This window comes from Candoia aspera, chromosome 13, assembly GCF_035149785.1.
Source record: "Candoia aspera isolate rCanAsp1 chromosome 13, rCanAsp1.hap2, whole genome shotgun sequence".
NCBI lineage: Eukaryota > Metazoa > Chordata > Lepidosauria > Squamata > Boidae > Candoia > Candoia aspera.
This window is the reverse complement of record NC_086165.1, coordinates 12,577,128-12,594,196: the sequence shown is the minus strand read 5'-3', so window position 1 is coordinate 12,594,196 and position 17,069 is coordinate 12,577,128. Positions and strand designations below refer to the sequence as shown.

At 41.9% G+C, this 17,069-nt stretch overlaps 1 protein-coding gene across 1 annotated transcript; it reads right to left on the bottom strand.

The window, feature by feature from the left end:
* Positions 1 to 398: 398 nt before the first annotated feature.
* On the bottom strand, positions 399 to 16,814 carry PLIN1 (perilipin 1). The gene is made up of 7 exons (XM_063314368.1): positions 16,008 to 16,814; positions 14,104 to 14,168; positions 12,355 to 12,556; positions 10,753 to 10,835; positions 10,207 to 10,441; positions 7,868 to 8,040; positions 399 to 1,267 (listed from the first exon to the last, which is right to left on the bottom strand). The coding sequence occupies exons 2-7, from the start codon at positions 14,146 to 14,148 to the stop codon at positions 809 to 811; spliced, it is 1,197 nt and encodes a 398-aa protein (XP_063170438.1). The 5' UTR covers positions 14,149 to 14,168; positions 16,008 to 16,814; the 3' UTR covers positions 399 to 808.
* Positions 16,815 to 17,069: the final 255 nt, after the last annotated feature.

Here is a 17,069-nt window from a genome sequence, read left to right as displayed (position 1 = left end):
CAGCCAAAGACAAACATGATTTCATGTGGTTAACCTTTCAGCCCCAAAGTTTAATCTAATGCCATTACATAGGCCGGTCCTCTCCCCTTCACTACTGTTCTAGAAGACCTGGGGCAGGAAGATTATTTGTCTTCCTGGCTTTATTCAATCTCCCCTCCCATGTGCTCTTAGCCATCACTTTGGCTAGCCAAAAAAGAGAGTTTTTTTACTGTTTCTTATTCCAGTTCTCCAGGGTTTACTCTGATAGAATATCCATAGTTTTGTTCAGTCCTTGAGAGTTATGGGATGCTTGTGTATTTATGTACTGATTGGGAAATGCCTAGGCTAAGGTTGAGACAGTCCTAAATGTACCTTAGTATAATTGGCTAAGTAGCATGAAATTGTCCTCACAAAGCCAGTAAAAGTGTGGTTATTTTATTGGAGAATTTTTAAATGCAGTATGAATAAGCTGGCATTACAAGAGCAGATGTCATTGCTGGGGCATGAAGAGATTTGAACTAAGTTAACATGAGCAGTAAATTAAGCAGAAGGTTTGGGTTGTCAGTTGCTTCTTTCACACAGCCTAAAGCCAGAATGTGGTTCTGTGAACTGTGTGAATCCAGCCCCAGCAGTTTGTCAAACCATGATTCATGGCTGTATCAATTGTGCGATTTTGCAAGCCCTAGCTTAGTGTGATATAAGATCTCCACCATTGGAATTGTTGAACTGTAGTTTAGCATGTTGTGTGAAGTCATCTAACAATGGTTTATATAGTAAACCATACTGAACAAATCATAGCTTAGCATTGTGAGCAAACCCACTCACTAGCTTAGTCTTTCTTGAGAGCAGTGCTGTAGAGTCCTGTGTAGTGTGCCCTTGCGTAGGTGGCGTCCAGGCTGGGACGGAACAGCCCTTCGCTCCATCTCCTGCTGCTGGACCCCTCCTTGTAAGGGGAGAAGGCAGATTTCCGGGCCACGCTATATTCAGCTTCAAAGGCTGGGCTTTGATGCGGGGTGAGGGGCTCATCAAGGTTGAGGAAGGGAAGAGGATAGTGACCCCGACTAGACCGCCTCTCTTGCAGCTGCGAAGCCCCGCTGTGCTTCCTGCTGTCAGGGGTAACAGGCTGGACCCCCTCCCCTTCTTGGCAAGGCTCTGGAGGAACCACGACCATCGCTGTTGCTTCCTCTTCTTTTACCACAACCTTTGGGAAGGGCAACTGGTGAATGGAAGGTGGGAGAAAGAGAGAAGAGGTAAATCTGTTAACAGGCTCAACCAGCCCCAAGAATTTTCAGCCAAGCTCTAGAAATGATCTTTTGGTCTCCTCACCTTCACAAAAGAATGAAAACCCAGAAAGACAATACATTAATCGGAAAATATTAGATTAATCTCAAAATATTAGAGCTAGATCTAATCTAAATGTAGATCTAGAAAGAAAAGAAAATAGCTGTGAACCCGTCTGTGGGAAAATGTCTTTTTTGTAGAAATCCCAGAAGAGTTTAAACCTGCATGTTTGTGCAACTTTTTTTGGATCCAGGATGCTCTTGACCTTTATATGCACAATCTCAGGCCCCAGGGCAAGAAACAGTTGTGGGGGGTGGGAGGGGAGAAGGAAGAAAAAAAAACTAAAATTTACTTCTAAACTTCAATTAAAATGCAAATATGCCATTACTCTCCTGTCATGTGTTTAATAGTGTCTTCCTTCTACCATATCAATATTTACAATTGGCTAACAATTTGGAGAACTCTGGGGATCACAGCTAAGATTGTACCCCTTGGGCTTAAAGGATTATGTTACATTCTTTCCTCAATCTGGCAGTGGAGACACAATGATGACATCATCAACCCAAAGAGATTTGAGAGTTCTCCATAAAAGCCATAAACTGCACATTGTGGCTCACAGATGAACCGAAGACTTTTCAAAAGGGTCCGTGCATGCATCAGAAAGAGGATGAATGTGGGTGGACGAATCTAGCATTCTCCCCGCCATCCCATCTGAAGTCTATAGGGATGTGCCCAAGTGCCATTTCGTGAGCTCTACCCATGTATCTGCAATATTTCTATCAGAGCAGCTACCTAGATTTCATTTCAGTAACAAGAAAAACTTCCTGATGATGTGTACAGCAACAGAATTGTCTACCTATGGGTTCTACATCTCCATAGTTTTTTAAGAAAAGGCTGGACACCCACATGTCATGGATGGTTTAACTGTTTTTTCTGTGCACTGCAGAGGGTTGGACTAAACGATCCTTGGTGGTCCCTTCCATGTCTATAGTTGTATGACCCTATGCTGTGCAGATAAATTATCTTTCATGTTTTCTATTAATTATAACTCCATTTGTTGAAAGGAATTTGCTTTAGAATTTTAGTTCCAAAGGGAAGAGAATTTCAGAGAAGTTCTTCTAGATGGAGTTTGATGTTCTTACACTAATTTATCAACAGGGTGTCCAATGAGTGTTGTGGGAATGTCCTGTCCATTCTGCAGGACACCTGGTTTCCTACTCTTCCATACAATCCCAAGCAAAGACCTTAGGAAGGTTTCTTTTCTGAATGAGAAACGTGGACAGCCTAGTAAGTTGCAGAATGGTTTTCATAGACACAACCACTGCAGCAAGTGGTTGCGTCCTCTGTCACCTCCAACAAGAAAAGCAGCTCAAAAACACAACCAAGATAAATTTGAAATATATTCTCAGGCACCCTGAGAATCAGGCCAAAAAACAGAAGCTTCTTTTGCAGGGAAGGATAGCTTCTGAAAACATACAAAACAGATTGCTAAAAAGCATTAATTCATCTCCTGATAAAACAGCAGAACCTAAGCTTATACGGTCCTATTTGCATATGAAGGGAACTTCTGGTTACCAACAGTGGTACATGGATATATATATAACCAGGCTAGTTGGTGAAGAGAAGAAAGCATGAAGATCTAAACAGCTATCCCACGCACCCTGGTTATGCTGCTTGTACATCTTCCCTACTGTGGGAAGATCCAACTTACAGGTACATAATGGAAGACTGTTCTCAGCAGGCTGCCTGTGATGCTTGCCAAAGACTCATACAAGATGCCCACTTTTGCGCCAGCCTCAGATGCTACCTGCAATTGTTTTGATTGTAACATTTACATTATCACATTTAAGTGACACTAACTGTACCGTACAGCTTCTATTCTCTCTACCTGCCAATTATCCAATCTTGTACAAAACATACATTTTGTATTGCCGACTTAATGATGTTACTTTGTTTACTAAACTTGTACAATCAGAACCCTGATGATTTAGACTTTTTTGTTTAATTCCCGAAATCTACGTTTTCCACCGAACCTGAGGTCATACTGTCAATAACAGTGGCATTTCCGGGCCTTTGATACAATTCAAGATCCCTTGCTTTTTGTTATCATAGTCCTTTGGGAGCATTGTTTTCTATTCTTGGTTGTTAGGGAGTTCAAAGAATGAATGGCCTGTGTACTTTTGCTTGTCTTGACTTCCCCTGAGTGCTTCCTTTGGGGAAAAAAAGAAAAATAATGGCTGGCTTTGCTCAACATACTAGACTAGACTAAAACTGTGTATGTTATGGAACCCAACTCATATAGTGAGCCAGATCATCATGCTGAGCCTTCGTAAGACTTCTCTGTTTAAGCCTCTCAAGCATAACACAGAAATTGTATTTTGTTCATCTTCAATGAAGATTTAGCAGGTGGTGTGAACTCAGCCACTGAATGCCAAACTCAGTAAAAAAATAGCTGCTTTTCAACCATCTGCTCAAGCTGATATCCTCAACAGCTAAACTTGCTTTTCTGCTATACCCTAAGATCCTGAAGGGCAATGGGTAACAATTAATTGCATGTATTTTTCATCAGGTGGGACACTAAAGGGCTACTGTTACTTCTCCAGGGTGAAAGTCGCTTTCGACTAGACCATTAGAGATTAGAAACAGCTCAGAGCTGTTATGTGGGCATGAGTTGCTAGATTTAGTTCTCAGCAGCCCGAGGTAGGATTGGAAACGCTCCTGCCTGAAACTTCGAAAGTTATGACTCAAACTTCAGGCAAGAGTAACGCATTCCTCCTCTAGCAGCCAATTAGTTGGAGATGATGTGGGGAAAAAGAGAAGAAATTGTCAGAACCAGAGAGGAAGAAAGAAGTGGCAGAATACAAAAGTAAAAGAAAGGCTATCAGAACGAGAAGGGAAAACTACAGGAGTGAAAGAATGTTAGAACAAGGGAGATGGAAAAAGAATGTTGCAAGAACAAGGGAAAGAGAGAGAGAAAAAAGAAAAGGATGTAAGAACAAGATCTGTCTGGTTATCTCCAACTCACCTTAAATACTGTCCAACAAGATTTAGAATGTAGCACATTGTTCACCATCCTTTTTTTCCCACCAAAAGATGAAGATGCTGCTAAGCAGGGCCTACATTGCTACCAATTGGTATTCCAGGGTGTGCTGCCTCTGAATATGAGCTCTTACTGTTAGCCTCCATGAACTGCAACTGCCCTTCATACTTTTGGAAAACTCAAGAATTTTGCTTCAGAAGTCTCCATATGCTAACTCAGATCCCTGGTTCACATGTCTACCCTGACTGCTGGAGATGATCCATCACAGAATCATAGAACTGTAGAATTGGAAGGAATCACACGGATCTAGTCCAACCCTCTGCCAGTTGCAAGAAAACCAATTAAATCAGCTTGGAGAGGTGGCTATCTGGCCTCTTCTTAAAAACCTCTAGAGATGAAGAACCTACAGTCTCCATGGGTAGCCTGTTCCACTCTTGTACAGCTCTTACTGTCAGAAAGTTCTTCCTTACCTCCAAGGTTTCATAGAGAAGATGCTGGGAACCAAAATCAAACATGTGCTTCCCATTGAGACATTGCCCCCTCCCACTTCAGAATATAGGAAAGCTCTTCTTCTTGGCATGCTGGATTAGAATACGGGTCCATCTTGTTCCGCATTCCATGCCAGAAATGGCTGAGCAGATGCACCCAGGAAGTTCCCAAGCTAGAACTGGAACAGCACTTCTCTTCCACTATTGCCTTTTAGTCACTGACACTGAGGACACAATGCCTATGACTCAGGAGATGGCATTCAGCCATGCAAGCTGTTCTCCTTGAATATAGTGTCCCTTTTTCAAGTCAGCCCAATTGATGGTCACATCCTACAATTAATTATATTGATTAAAGACATCCTTTTAGTCTCAAAATCTCTCTGTTTTTGGCATCAATGGGTCAGATTCAAGAAACATACAAAATTCAGTTCTTTCATTGTTTGGCTGTTCTTTTTCTTTGCCACCTCCAGCTACAGTAGTTAGGAGCACCAAGCTGGAGCATGAGTTCAAAAGGTTGAGCAAGGATGGATTTGATTAGTACTTGGATGACAGATCACCCAGAAATCTCTGGGCTAGAATGGGGAATTGAAAAAACATCCCAGAAGAAGGCAACAGCAAACCACTTCTGTATCATACCAGGAAAACTGATTGGACTCTAGGAGTCAAATTTGATTTGAAGATGACTTTTTTCTCTCTGACCTCTTCTCTCCTTTTGATAAGCCAACTGCTTACTGAGCCTAGAACGTCAGAGTTGACCTGTAGAGTCTTTGTTGCGGTCTGCCTGGGGGAGGGAGGGAGGGAGGATCTCTGTGTTCTGTTCCTGGTCCAGAGAATGATCTTACTCATTCAACAAATAAGGAGTGATTGGGAAGTGACTATCTGGCCATGTTGGAGAAGGTCTGCAGCTTAGGGGCAGAATACCTGCCAAAGGCCCCAGGTTTAGTTCCTGACAGCTGTGCTCCTGAAAATGCAAAGCAAGAGGTACACAGCATGCCTCTCCCCCAAGCACATGGGAAGAAACTGCTCGGGTTCTTTTTCTAAAAATTGTTGTTGTGACTAGGGAGGGAGGGAGGGAGGGAGACAGACAGACAGACAGACATTCTGGAAGGCCTTAAAGACCTGACTGTTCTCCCAGGCCTTGGGCTAGGGTGGATGGGGGGGATGTGTGCATTGTTGCTGGACTGTCATCTTGTTCATTTTTCATTTATTTTTGTTCTTATTTTTCATGTTCTTTATTTATTTTGTTTCTGATTACTCATATTGTAGTTTACTGATGTTACATCGTGAACCACCCAGAGTACCTTGGAATTGGGCAGCACCTAAATTGGATAAATTCAAGGGGAAAGTGAGCAAGCAGAAGTCATGAGCAATCAGAGTTGTCATTACACGAGATGGCCAGTGAACAAATAGGATAAATAAATAAATGATAAATAAATAAATGTTCAACTGCAATTAAATCAGTGTCGGTGCCCCTGCTTCTTCTATCCCTTGTTTTCTGGTTTGCTCCCACCCACTTCTTGGCATGCTGCCCCTGGCATGCTACTCAAAGGCTGTGCAGCTCTCACTGGGGAATAAAATAGGCTGTCCCCTTTTGACTTAGAGCTACTGTGAGTCAGGGCAGACCAGATTGTGGACACTGTTTTGACCTCAAGTTAGGGCCAAAGTGAGCAGGGCCAAAACTCAAAGCAATTGTAACATAAATGCACAATCTTGAGGCCCCACGGACACACATCCCTTTTCCTACCCCTAAAGCTGAGAAAACTAATATATTAACAGAGGAAAAAAAATACAGCCCCCTCCTCTGTAGTTGGGAGTCCATTCCTCTACTAAGAGCAAAGGAGTGAGTAGTAATCAACTGCTTCGATCTTCTTCTTAATAGGGGAAATCCAACCAGTTCAAAAGAGGGGAAGAATAAGGCAGGGCAGGTTTTTACTTTTCAGGCTGAGCAGTTATAGGAAAGTAGAGTTCTCACAGCGCAGGGAACACCCATGACTACCTTCCTTCTGTGCGCTGGAGACATGATCCATTGCCTGGAGATGGACACAGAGCAGGAGGATGTGGAAGAAAGCAAAGAAATAACTCTAAGACTTCATGTTCCTGTGGACAAACCTTCTGGTTCATTAGGACAGAATCCTTTCCCCTCTCTCCCTCTTATGAGTGTGTGCGTTTACACATTTATCTTCCTGTTTAAAACCAGTAGTCCCAACGGAGTTTGGGAAAGGTGTTAATCACATCCATGAATCACTGTAGAGCCAGTTAAAAACACTGTAAAGCAGCCTTTTCACCTTCACCTCCAAATTAATCTCCCAGAGATGGAGAAAGGATCTTTATTAGAGATCAGACTCCAGTCCTGCCTCTTAAAACAGGAGGCAGTTAGGTTAGAGTTTCTCAGCTATGAGTTTCCTTAAAAAATGAACCAAGCCAAATGCCAAACCTCTTTCTGCAGAAAAAAAAAAACCCATAAAGGGGGTGGAAGGGCAGAGTTTGAAAGCATGATCTATTACTGGTTTACAAACAGTAGCTTTTTAACCAGGACTTGCCATTATATCTGAACCCAGAATCCAGACTTATTTTGTCTGCTCAAAACTAGATGGTGGCTCAGGAAATGGAATGCAGAGAATCTAGGAAATAGCTGAACAAGGATTATGTTGCTCATCTGCTAAAATGATCCAAACATCACTAAAATCCTGGTTTAGCCTTCTAGAGAAATGCAATTTGCACAGCAAACCACCTGAAGTGGAGAGAGAAGCCCTGAGAAATTCTCATTCCATGCTCCAAACTATTGACATAACAGAGACAAGCTCCAGACTCTATATTCTGTCCCTGTGTAAAAGCAACAGATCTTGGAGAAAGATCAGGAGAGAGTTCTCTGTTCTTTAAAAAAATAGTGTAATTGAACAAAACAGTTGTTTACTTTACTGTAAGGTACCTCTTGGTCCAGCAACATATGCAACTTTGTCAACCTTTTGGGGGGAGATGGGCGGTAATAGAAATGTGAATAATAAATACATAAATACATACATACATAAATACATAAATACATACATACATACATAAAACCTAATGCTATGGCACTTACCAAATATGAAATCCACATAGCCAGTTTCACTCCTTTGTCCTTTGTAAACTGGATGGCTTGGGATGACTGTCTGAAAGCAAGCTGGGAAACAGCAGCAGCTAAGGATCTAATGCTTCCAAAGGTGCTGGTAGAAGGTACCTTTTTTGATACACATCCCCCTGGAGACTTGTAGGCTATAGGCAGGAAATGGGGAAAAAAGTGTAATTAATGAGCCAGACCTGTCTTCTCCGAAGGATTAAGAAGTTAGAATGATTCCACACATCATGGCATCTCTGTCTACGAGCAGGCCTGATGAGGGGTGATTGGGGACAAGCAGATATTTTGGTAGCTCAGTTAATATAAATTTAATGTCACCTCTTTAAAATTCAGTCCTCTTCCAAGCAGCATATTCAGTGCTGACCTCTCAGACGTTTGGGTGTTGTCTGTCAATGCCATTCCAGGCTTATGGTTATAGAGCAATATCAGCTTTCCACTTGCACAAAGAAACAAAGCTCTGTCCATAATTCTTTTACCTTGGCTTTTTAAAATGTTGTTGTTGTTGCAAATGGTGTGATTTTGTGTTTGGTGTTAAAAAAGAATGGCGGCTGAAGATCAGCAAGTTCTTTGACAACCTCAAAGAAATGGAGGTAGGAATGCCTCTAGCACCACCTTGTGGAAATAGGGGTTCTGGATCCTAAGAAACTGCATCCATATAACCTGAGTTTGTGGGCCAAACCCCAAAAAACCTTACAAGAGAATCTTGACTACAACATTCAACTTCTGAAACCAGAACATACCAGCTTTAACTTCTGATAAACAAAATGAGTTTATGAAAATACGAAGATGAGCATCTCATAAAAGGAAGAGCTTTGACTGCCAAACAACATCTGTTGTTGTTGTTGTTTTTAAAAAAAACACCCTCTCTCTCTTTAATAGAATATAATATTTTGAATGGAACCAAAACATCCAAGCCCAAATAATGACAGATTACATTCTCCGTCTAACTTGTGTCTCTTTCTAGGTCAGACTGCAGCAGAGATGCAAAACTGCCTAATTTACAGTATATTTTTAATATAATTTTATTAAAGATGTTTAAAAAGGAAGATAAAAATGAATACAAACTAAGATAAAGTAAGACAAAGAAAAGACGAAGAAAGAAATCAGAGAAAGTTAAAAGTGCAAAAAGGGGGGGAAAAGTAAAAGAAAAATACAAAAGAAAGAAAAAAGATACGAAGAGATAGCTTCCAATCTTCTTTATAGCAGTTATAAGTGCAATTATAAATTTACCTCTTACTCTATGGTTACAATGTAACTCTCTTCTTTGTATAATTTATCCTGTCTAATCATCAAAACCATAAATCTTAAGTTCATTTTTTTCTGTTTTACACAAAAATTTCATAAGGGGTTTCCAGTTAGCAATAAACATAGATATTGTCTTTTCTCTGATCAAAGAAGTCAATTTAGCTTCTTTATCTCAGGAAGTTCCATCCTCTTCACCAACTGTTCATCCATTGTACATTTTATATTACATTATAGACAAACTATTTAATTAATTTGGAAGGGGACGTGTTGAGAGACCTCTAACCCAAGTTCTCAGCAGTGTTATCCAAGTATAATTCCCAGGATTCCTTTGGAGACATAAACTAGTATAAAAATGTGTGTGATATACCATAAGTGTGGATAATGCAGAAATATCATTCAAACACTAAAATGCCCTTTTAAATGAGTTACATTGTAGATAAAACAGTTTTATAAAAAAAAAGAAGTCTATATTACTGAGATCTATTCTCTATATCCCCTTCTCATTGCAGTTATAGCCTGGAGCTCTGCAAAGGGATAAGGTTAGCAACACGCTCCCTTCACTCAGAGATAGGCAGATAAACATGCTCTGATGACAATACCACATGGAGAGTTGCTCTCTTGTGTCAGGAACAGCTAAGATGCCCATATGTCCTATTTTATATGGGACAGTCCTCTATTTGAAAGCATTATTTATTATTTACTTGAAGGCTGCCCAGTTTAAAGACAAAGAATAAGAAGCCAGAAGATTTTGAAATTGTCTATCAGGACAGGAAATTGGGCGGATGACCTGTGCTGGCAAGCTCCTTAGCACTAGGAGATGGCACAAACAACTTTGGGATATTTATGGAGGCTCACCTATGTTCAAGTTGAATCTTTAGAAATCAACAAGATTAACAATGCCAGTAAATCTCCAATGATCTCAAAGGGTAAGTACTAGACCCCTGAAATGCCTTGTTGATCAGAAAACTGGGTTGCATACAACAATACAAAGATCTGAAGTTCTGCATCCCCAAGACCTGAGACTGTTTACCCACAGATCAACCAGGCATAGTATTAACCTGAACTGGGCTCCATTTTCCAATCCACCACATTCTCCAGCTTGCTGACTGCAGAAGCTTTAGCCACCTGGTTCACTTGACTACTCTTCACATTCTCTGTCTTGATCTTCACACTGTTGTCGGACTGCTCATCATTTTCGGCAGCCAGTCCTAAGACTTTATCCAAGATGTCCATGACAGAACATATAGCACAGTGAAGGTGAGCTAGAATGGTGTCCTTCAAATCAGAGGTAGCCTGAGGAGGAGGAGAAGACAATGGAGAAAGATCTTTATGACCCATTTTAGGTTTTCAAGCAAGACAGTGGATCTATGTGGTAGAATCAGTAGAAAAGTAAGTAATAAGGAGCAGAAGTTCACTAGGCTAGGAGTACAGTCTTAATGGAGAGTTCAGCAGCTTCTAGACAGACACCAACATTTAAGTCACAAATGCGTAACTTTTTGAGATAAGGGCTGTACTTGGAACATGGGGCCAGGATGAAATAAGTGCAGCCAGGATACAATCCTGGTCTAATACAGCAAGACAGTTTCCTTATGGTTTTAACTTACTTTCTCCACTGGTTTCTGGAGGACAGGAATCCTCTTCTCCAAATGATCCAAACCTTGACAAGCCAAAACATTGGCTGCTGCAACTGAACCAAAGAAGACAAGAATGTTAAGAAATGCTGGAGCAGAAGGGAAGGTCAACCACTGGACTAAATGATTCCCCCGTACCTTCACAAAACTTTCACCAGGATTCACAGGCTGTGTTTGGATGGTACACTAAACCACTGTTACAAGGCATGCTACCATGTTACAAATTGCGTTCCTCATTGTATATTGTAATTATGTGCAAAACTCAGTTTGGGGAATAGAGCATTCTGGAGAATTCTGATATGTTTCATCCCTCCTCTAGACTATGCCCTTCCAGAAGTTGTTTGATGGTTATCTGAAGTAAAGCCTCCAAGCTGGAAGTCATTGGAGGTATACTGGACATGGCATTCCATAGCATGAAACAGGGCTGGACCACTCCCAGAACACTTCGATGCTACCAGTTTGGGGACTGACTTCTGGAAAATCCCTGAACCACCTTGGAATGGTCTGGAAGAGGTTCAGCATGGTCCAGAGAAGGAAGAGAACTTTATGGAATTCTATGTTATATTCCGTTTTCCACAGCGTCCCTTACATAGCAATACTTCAAGGCATGGTGGGAAATCAAAGGAGCAAATGTACAAAAGGAATTGTGGTCAACTAAAATAGCAAATATTCATTCACTTATCAAGCCACAGAACAATGGGCTGTAATTATTTCTCACCCAGAAGATCCAGAATATGTATTAGCAATGTACCCAGCTCTGGCACTACACCTGCCTTTCATAGCAGACTTGTCCTAACTGCCAGGAAACACGCTGAGACAAGGAACTGGTCTCTAATGTTTTATTGCTTGTACATAACAGGAATCCTAACAAACTGAAGAAGTGTGGGAAAAACCCAGCCATATAAACCCCAAAGGTTAAGGCAGTCCCGATCTGTGTCTCTTTGAATGGCTACCTAATTCCTCAGTGCTACGCATGCGCTTAACAGTCTGGATGGGAGCCCCCTGCTGGCCATCCTTACTCATGACATGACTCTGGAGATTAAAGCAGCTGATACTGTGGGAAATTAAAATGGGGGATTGGCTCACTTACCTATTGTCATGCTCCCCAATCAAACGTTCCCAGAACACCTGATTGAATTCGCATGCATGAATGGAGTTAACATGTGTTAGGACTTGCGGGTCAGCAGAAGTGGAAGGGGGACATGCCAGGAGTGTGAAAGCATCTTGTTTGGACTATCTCTGGCATCTAAGGTTGAGTGGCCGAGCCGTTGGAGACATCTGCAGGGAACTGAACTGACTGGCACAAAAAGGGGGGCTGCATGCCGAAGAAGGGGAGTGGGTTGAGCTCATTGGATTGTTTAAACTGGGGAAAATGCGGGAACCTTTATTTGCAACTTTTTCACTGTACTGTGTGCTACGCTCTGTTAAAAAGATTTCTAAACTAATCAGTTATGAATCGAATTTAATGGTAAGCTGAGTAATGCAGTCATTACACCTATCACGGTTCCAAACTGATCTTGAATTAAATCTGGCTGTTGCTGCTGTATATACTGTGCTGCCTCATACAACACTTACGCCGAGGCTCCAGTTTCTGTACCACAGGCTTCACACTCCATAGAGCCAAGGAACTGGCATTCTGGAGGGCTCGCTCATAGGTGGCACACACTGATGCCATCAAGGGGTGAATCTCTTTGGCACTGGCGTATGTCCTCTGGAGGTTGGTGAGGGCTGAATTCACCACTGGTAACTGAAAAACTCTGTGTAACACGCTGCTTTCCTGTTCAAGAAAGAAAAGAGGTGGTGGATATAAACACAGGAGAAAAAATATCCCCAGAGAGGAGAGTGAGAACATTATAGCAACTATCATTTATTTTCTCTCTGGTTCACTGTTATCCGAGACCCGGCACTTTTGCTATACAAAGCCTGTATAACAAGCTATGCATGGGACTCCTTTCCTAGGGAGATCTGAGCATGCTAAAATCAGGATAATTCCCAGGGGTGCTCTACATCTTTGGTCAGCCAAGAAACCAACCTTGTTTATTTAAAGAGTTGGCAATCACCAAAGATCCATCCTTTTCTGGGATGAGGTGGTCAACTTATGGTCTGAAAATAAATTACTGCAGGGTGTCCTGTGTCAAGCATAAAGAACAGCTTATGTGTGTGCGTGTGTGCATGCGCCTTCTGGTCAGTCTTGACTTATGGTGGTCATATGGACAAGTCCATGCCCTTTTCCTGGCAACATTTCCAGAAGTGGCCTGCTACTGTCTTCTTCCTAAGGCAGAGAGAGAGAGACTCTCCCAAAGTCATCCAGATGGCTTCATGCCTAAGGCAGGACTAGACTCACAGTCTCCTGCCTGCTGCCTTTAACCACTACACCAAACAGGCTTGAGAGAACAACTAGTGGGACAATTTCATCCAGAAACAGTGTAAGGCGAAGATACATATACCAGTCTGAATCGTCACCCTTTCTTCTTGCAAGCTGCTCTTTACAAAAACGTGCATAAGGCAAAGAAACATTCTAATGCTTTGGAACACCGAATGGCTCAGTTCTAAGGAAGCAGTGGGAAAGTACAGCCCACCAAATGTTGTGGAATGTTAAGTCCCACCAGCCCTAACCACACAGGGATGGATGCTGAGCCACATAGCTCAGGTGTTGGAATTATCTTTTTTAGTTTGCAGTTTTTCAGCACTCAAGCAATGGGGAAACTTACTTGGCACGATGGAAGCAGCAACAATATACACCCAAGATATCGTCAAGCAGTTAAGGCCACAGAATTGCTTGTGAAAAGTGACATTTTACAACTTTTTGAAATAACAGACTATATCAGGGGAGCAGGCAGGTAGCAGCAGCAGCAAATTTTGCTCTGGGGCCTTTGTAGTGCCATGGCATTGTTTTACTGATGGAACAAACCTATCGTGACATTTAGGCTAGAAAAATCATCTTTCCTCATTTGCATTATTTGCAATCCGAGCTCTTTACTATAACACTGATGTGGGTCGCTCTATTGCAGTCTGAAATAATTATACATCATGTGAGTGGCTTTTAAAAAATAAATAACAGGCATAGTGTCTAATCCAGCTTTTCATGGGAGCCAAGGTTAAAATCTGCTGTATGTTGCAGAGCTAGATTAGGTCCTCTGCACCTGTTGATTAACTTCTTTAAAATGACATTCACAAATGGTATGAATGGTGTCTCATTTAGCCAGCCCATCAATGAAGATATGATAAAGGAAGTATTAATTATTTTTTGCCACTTTAAAGGACATTTTGGGAGTGATATCTAGTTTACCTTTAAAAAAAGGTTCCCATATTGGATCAACTTACCTTGGGGCTTCTGTTCTGCATCACTGGCTTGTTTTTGGCTGCCATTGCTGAGCATTAGCCTGAAACTAAATCATGGGAAATGTATAAAATGATGTATGATGTAGGGAAAGAAGAACACCCATTACCAGCTAATGCCCAGAGTCATCATACAAAGAAGTAAAATACAGGAGATTTTCAATAAACCAAAGAAATTGTATCTTCACACAGCACATAGTTAGACTATGAAATTCATGGCCACAAAGCAAAGCAAGGTCACCACCTTACAGCAACTATAAAAAGGGATGATGTGATGATACACTTCCCTTCAAGCTTTCCCATGATAGGGTGCTCATTAAGGATTTTAAGGATTTTAAAATTACTTTGCCATTAACAGAATGGCCACATGAAAGTACCAGGCCAATGCTCCTGGTCTTGTATATTTAATCCTTGTTCAAAAGAGAGAATTCCAGTAGTTTCCAGGAAATACTCTTTTACGTGATTAGAAAAGTCCTTTTTTGCACTTGCCCATCCAATCCTTTACAGAACCAAACGAAACCCTCAGACCTATGAATGCTGAATACAAGTCCCATGCTTCTATTATTAATATAATAACAATAACAAACGAGTGAAAGGCTTTCTATTGTGCCTTCCTCCTGCATGTGATGGAATAACCAAGTCTTAACTCCTCTCCTGAAACCCAGAAGAGAAGAAGCAGATCTGATCTCTGTGGGGAAGAAATAAAAGACTATGGGAGCAATGATTGAAAATGCCCACTTCTGAGGTCCCATCAGATAGCATTCTTGGACTGAAAAGAAGTGGAGGAACGACCTTATTTGAGATGATCAAATAGGCAGATGAATACAGAAGAAGGCGATCCCTCAGATAACCTGGTCCAGAGCCAGGTAGAGCCTTAAAGGTGACAATCAGTACCTCAAATCACACCCACAACCCAACTGGCAACCAATTCAGCTCCCGAAGCTGTAGAGTCACCTGAATATATTGGGATATACCCATCACTGCCTGGGCCACTTCATTTTGCACCATCTGTGGCTTCCAAATGTTTTCCAAGGGCAGTCCCATTTAGAGCATGTTACGGTAATCCAAGCAGGAGGTGTCTAAGACATGAGTGACTATAGCACAGCCTCCCATCCAGGAATGGTCAAAATTGGCACACAAAATATAACTATATAAAAGCCCTCCTGGCTGCAGCTGCTACCTGCTGATCGATTGTGAACCACCCCTGAACAACTCCATTCAGAGTCAGAGATGGCATTTCCCTGGAATCATCTGGCCCACCAGCCCAAAATTACTACATCTCAGAGGGATTCGGTCTAAGTCTGTTCCTCCCCATCCAGTCCCTCCAGGATGCAACAGGATTATTTAAAAGTAATAACAAAATCCAGGAATACCAGAATCCTGGGTTTTGGAAAACTGGCTACAAAAAATTGCTCAGCCTCCACAAGAAAGCCAGTTCTCTGCATGCAAAAGGTGTGGCTCAACCCTGAGGTTTCTAGGTAGGATGGGACAGCAAGCTCCTATCTGAAAACCTGGCTATCAGCTTGCCTTTCTCATGTACAAGAGAGGCCTATTTTAATCTCTTGGAGGCAATGGCCAGGTTCTCACATCACTCTAAGCCCAAACTGGCTTGTTTGGTTTGGCTTGGCATGATGAACTAACCCGACTACTGTAGTTTGTAAACCATGGTTTACTGACAAACATGTTAGGCAAACCCAAATGTGGCTTATTTACTAAATCATGATTATAGAACCAATCGCAGGGTAAATGTTGATCTCCTTATTAAGTCACTACGGGTGCATGAAAGCTCTACGTTTGGACCATAGATTGCATAAAGTGATTCTAGAAACAAATCTCAGAGACCACCTACAAGTGTTATGAGATGCCAACTGTATGGGAAAGGTACTCACAGGTTGCAGAAGTCAAGCAGTCTTGAACAGGGTGCAAGCAGTGCCGTCTCGACTGTGAACGAAAAAACTCTTGCCCCAGACTGTAATGCTAAGAAGCCCCACCTTCCAGTTCGATAATTCTGCCAAGCTTCTGCAGTAATTAAGCAAGACGGCTCCCCTGGGCCCTCTGAAACTCAAACAGATGTCTGAAATACCAGCCAAGTGCAACTCCAAATTATGGAAAGAATTATCCAAGCAGTATAACAAAATGAGAAAACTGCCCTCCCTCAGGATCTTTGGAAAGCACCTAACCCCTTTTTGGGGGGTGGGGTGGGGAATCTAGGTGCTTTTAATGAATTCCTTGCTAGTCCCCCTCTCTCATTTAAAAAGGAACCTTGCCTGTTTAAGATGCCAGGGCTCTCAGAGTAGGCACAAGCTTTATTCTCTACATTAGCCTGGCAATTCTTGGTATATTTGTTCTTTGATGAATACTACATCTCAGTTGTTAAAGACACACGTAGCCTTCCAGTGTAAGAGCACAAATGTATTGGGGCCAACGGCTGCATGTGGAATCATGTGCAACGGGGCAGAGGGGAAAGTGGACCTGTCCAGAGTAAAATGCCTGCATTGTTTTCAAACTCCACTAAAAGCCAGTGCAAGTCACCCATTCATTCTCACCTTATTCAGTCTCAACACCATTACATTTCATGTTAACTTGGGTAAGACCAGCTGCAGTCTTGTTGCTGGTGGTGGTGGTGGGGCTTGGCTTGCACAGCTATGCTTTTGGCAAAGTTCTGGGGCTGGTGGCAGACCTTTGGACAGTACGTGATGGGCACACTCAGAAAACGGCTGCTAAGGAAGGAGGCCATGGCCAGTCAGAAAACGCCCATCCACCGGGAGGCAGTTTAACCTTTCTGGAGGCTCTACCTCATGCAAGCAAGACTTTTGTGGACCCATAAGCATAACGCCAGAGAGTGGTGGCTTTTTTGTAGCATCCAAAGTTCCTATTTAAACTTTTAAAATTATTTGAAATTATATCTTTTAATGTATACAATACACACACACACACTATATATATATATA

Bases quoted from the DNA above. Each gene is read 5' to 3' on its own strand.
- PLIN1 (XM_063314368.1), bottom strand. From the start codon at position 14,148: ATGGCAGCCAAAAACAAGCCAGTGATGCAGAACAGAAGCCCCAAG. The intron at 12,557-14,103 runs GTAAGTTGATCC...TTTCTTGAACAG, and splicing joins TGCAGAACAGAAGCCCCAAG to GAAAGCAGCGTGTTACACAG. The intron at 10,442-10,752 runs GTAAGTTAAAAC...CCTCCTCCTCAG, and splicing joins TCCAGAAACCAGTGGAGAAA to GCTACCTCTGATTTGAAGGA.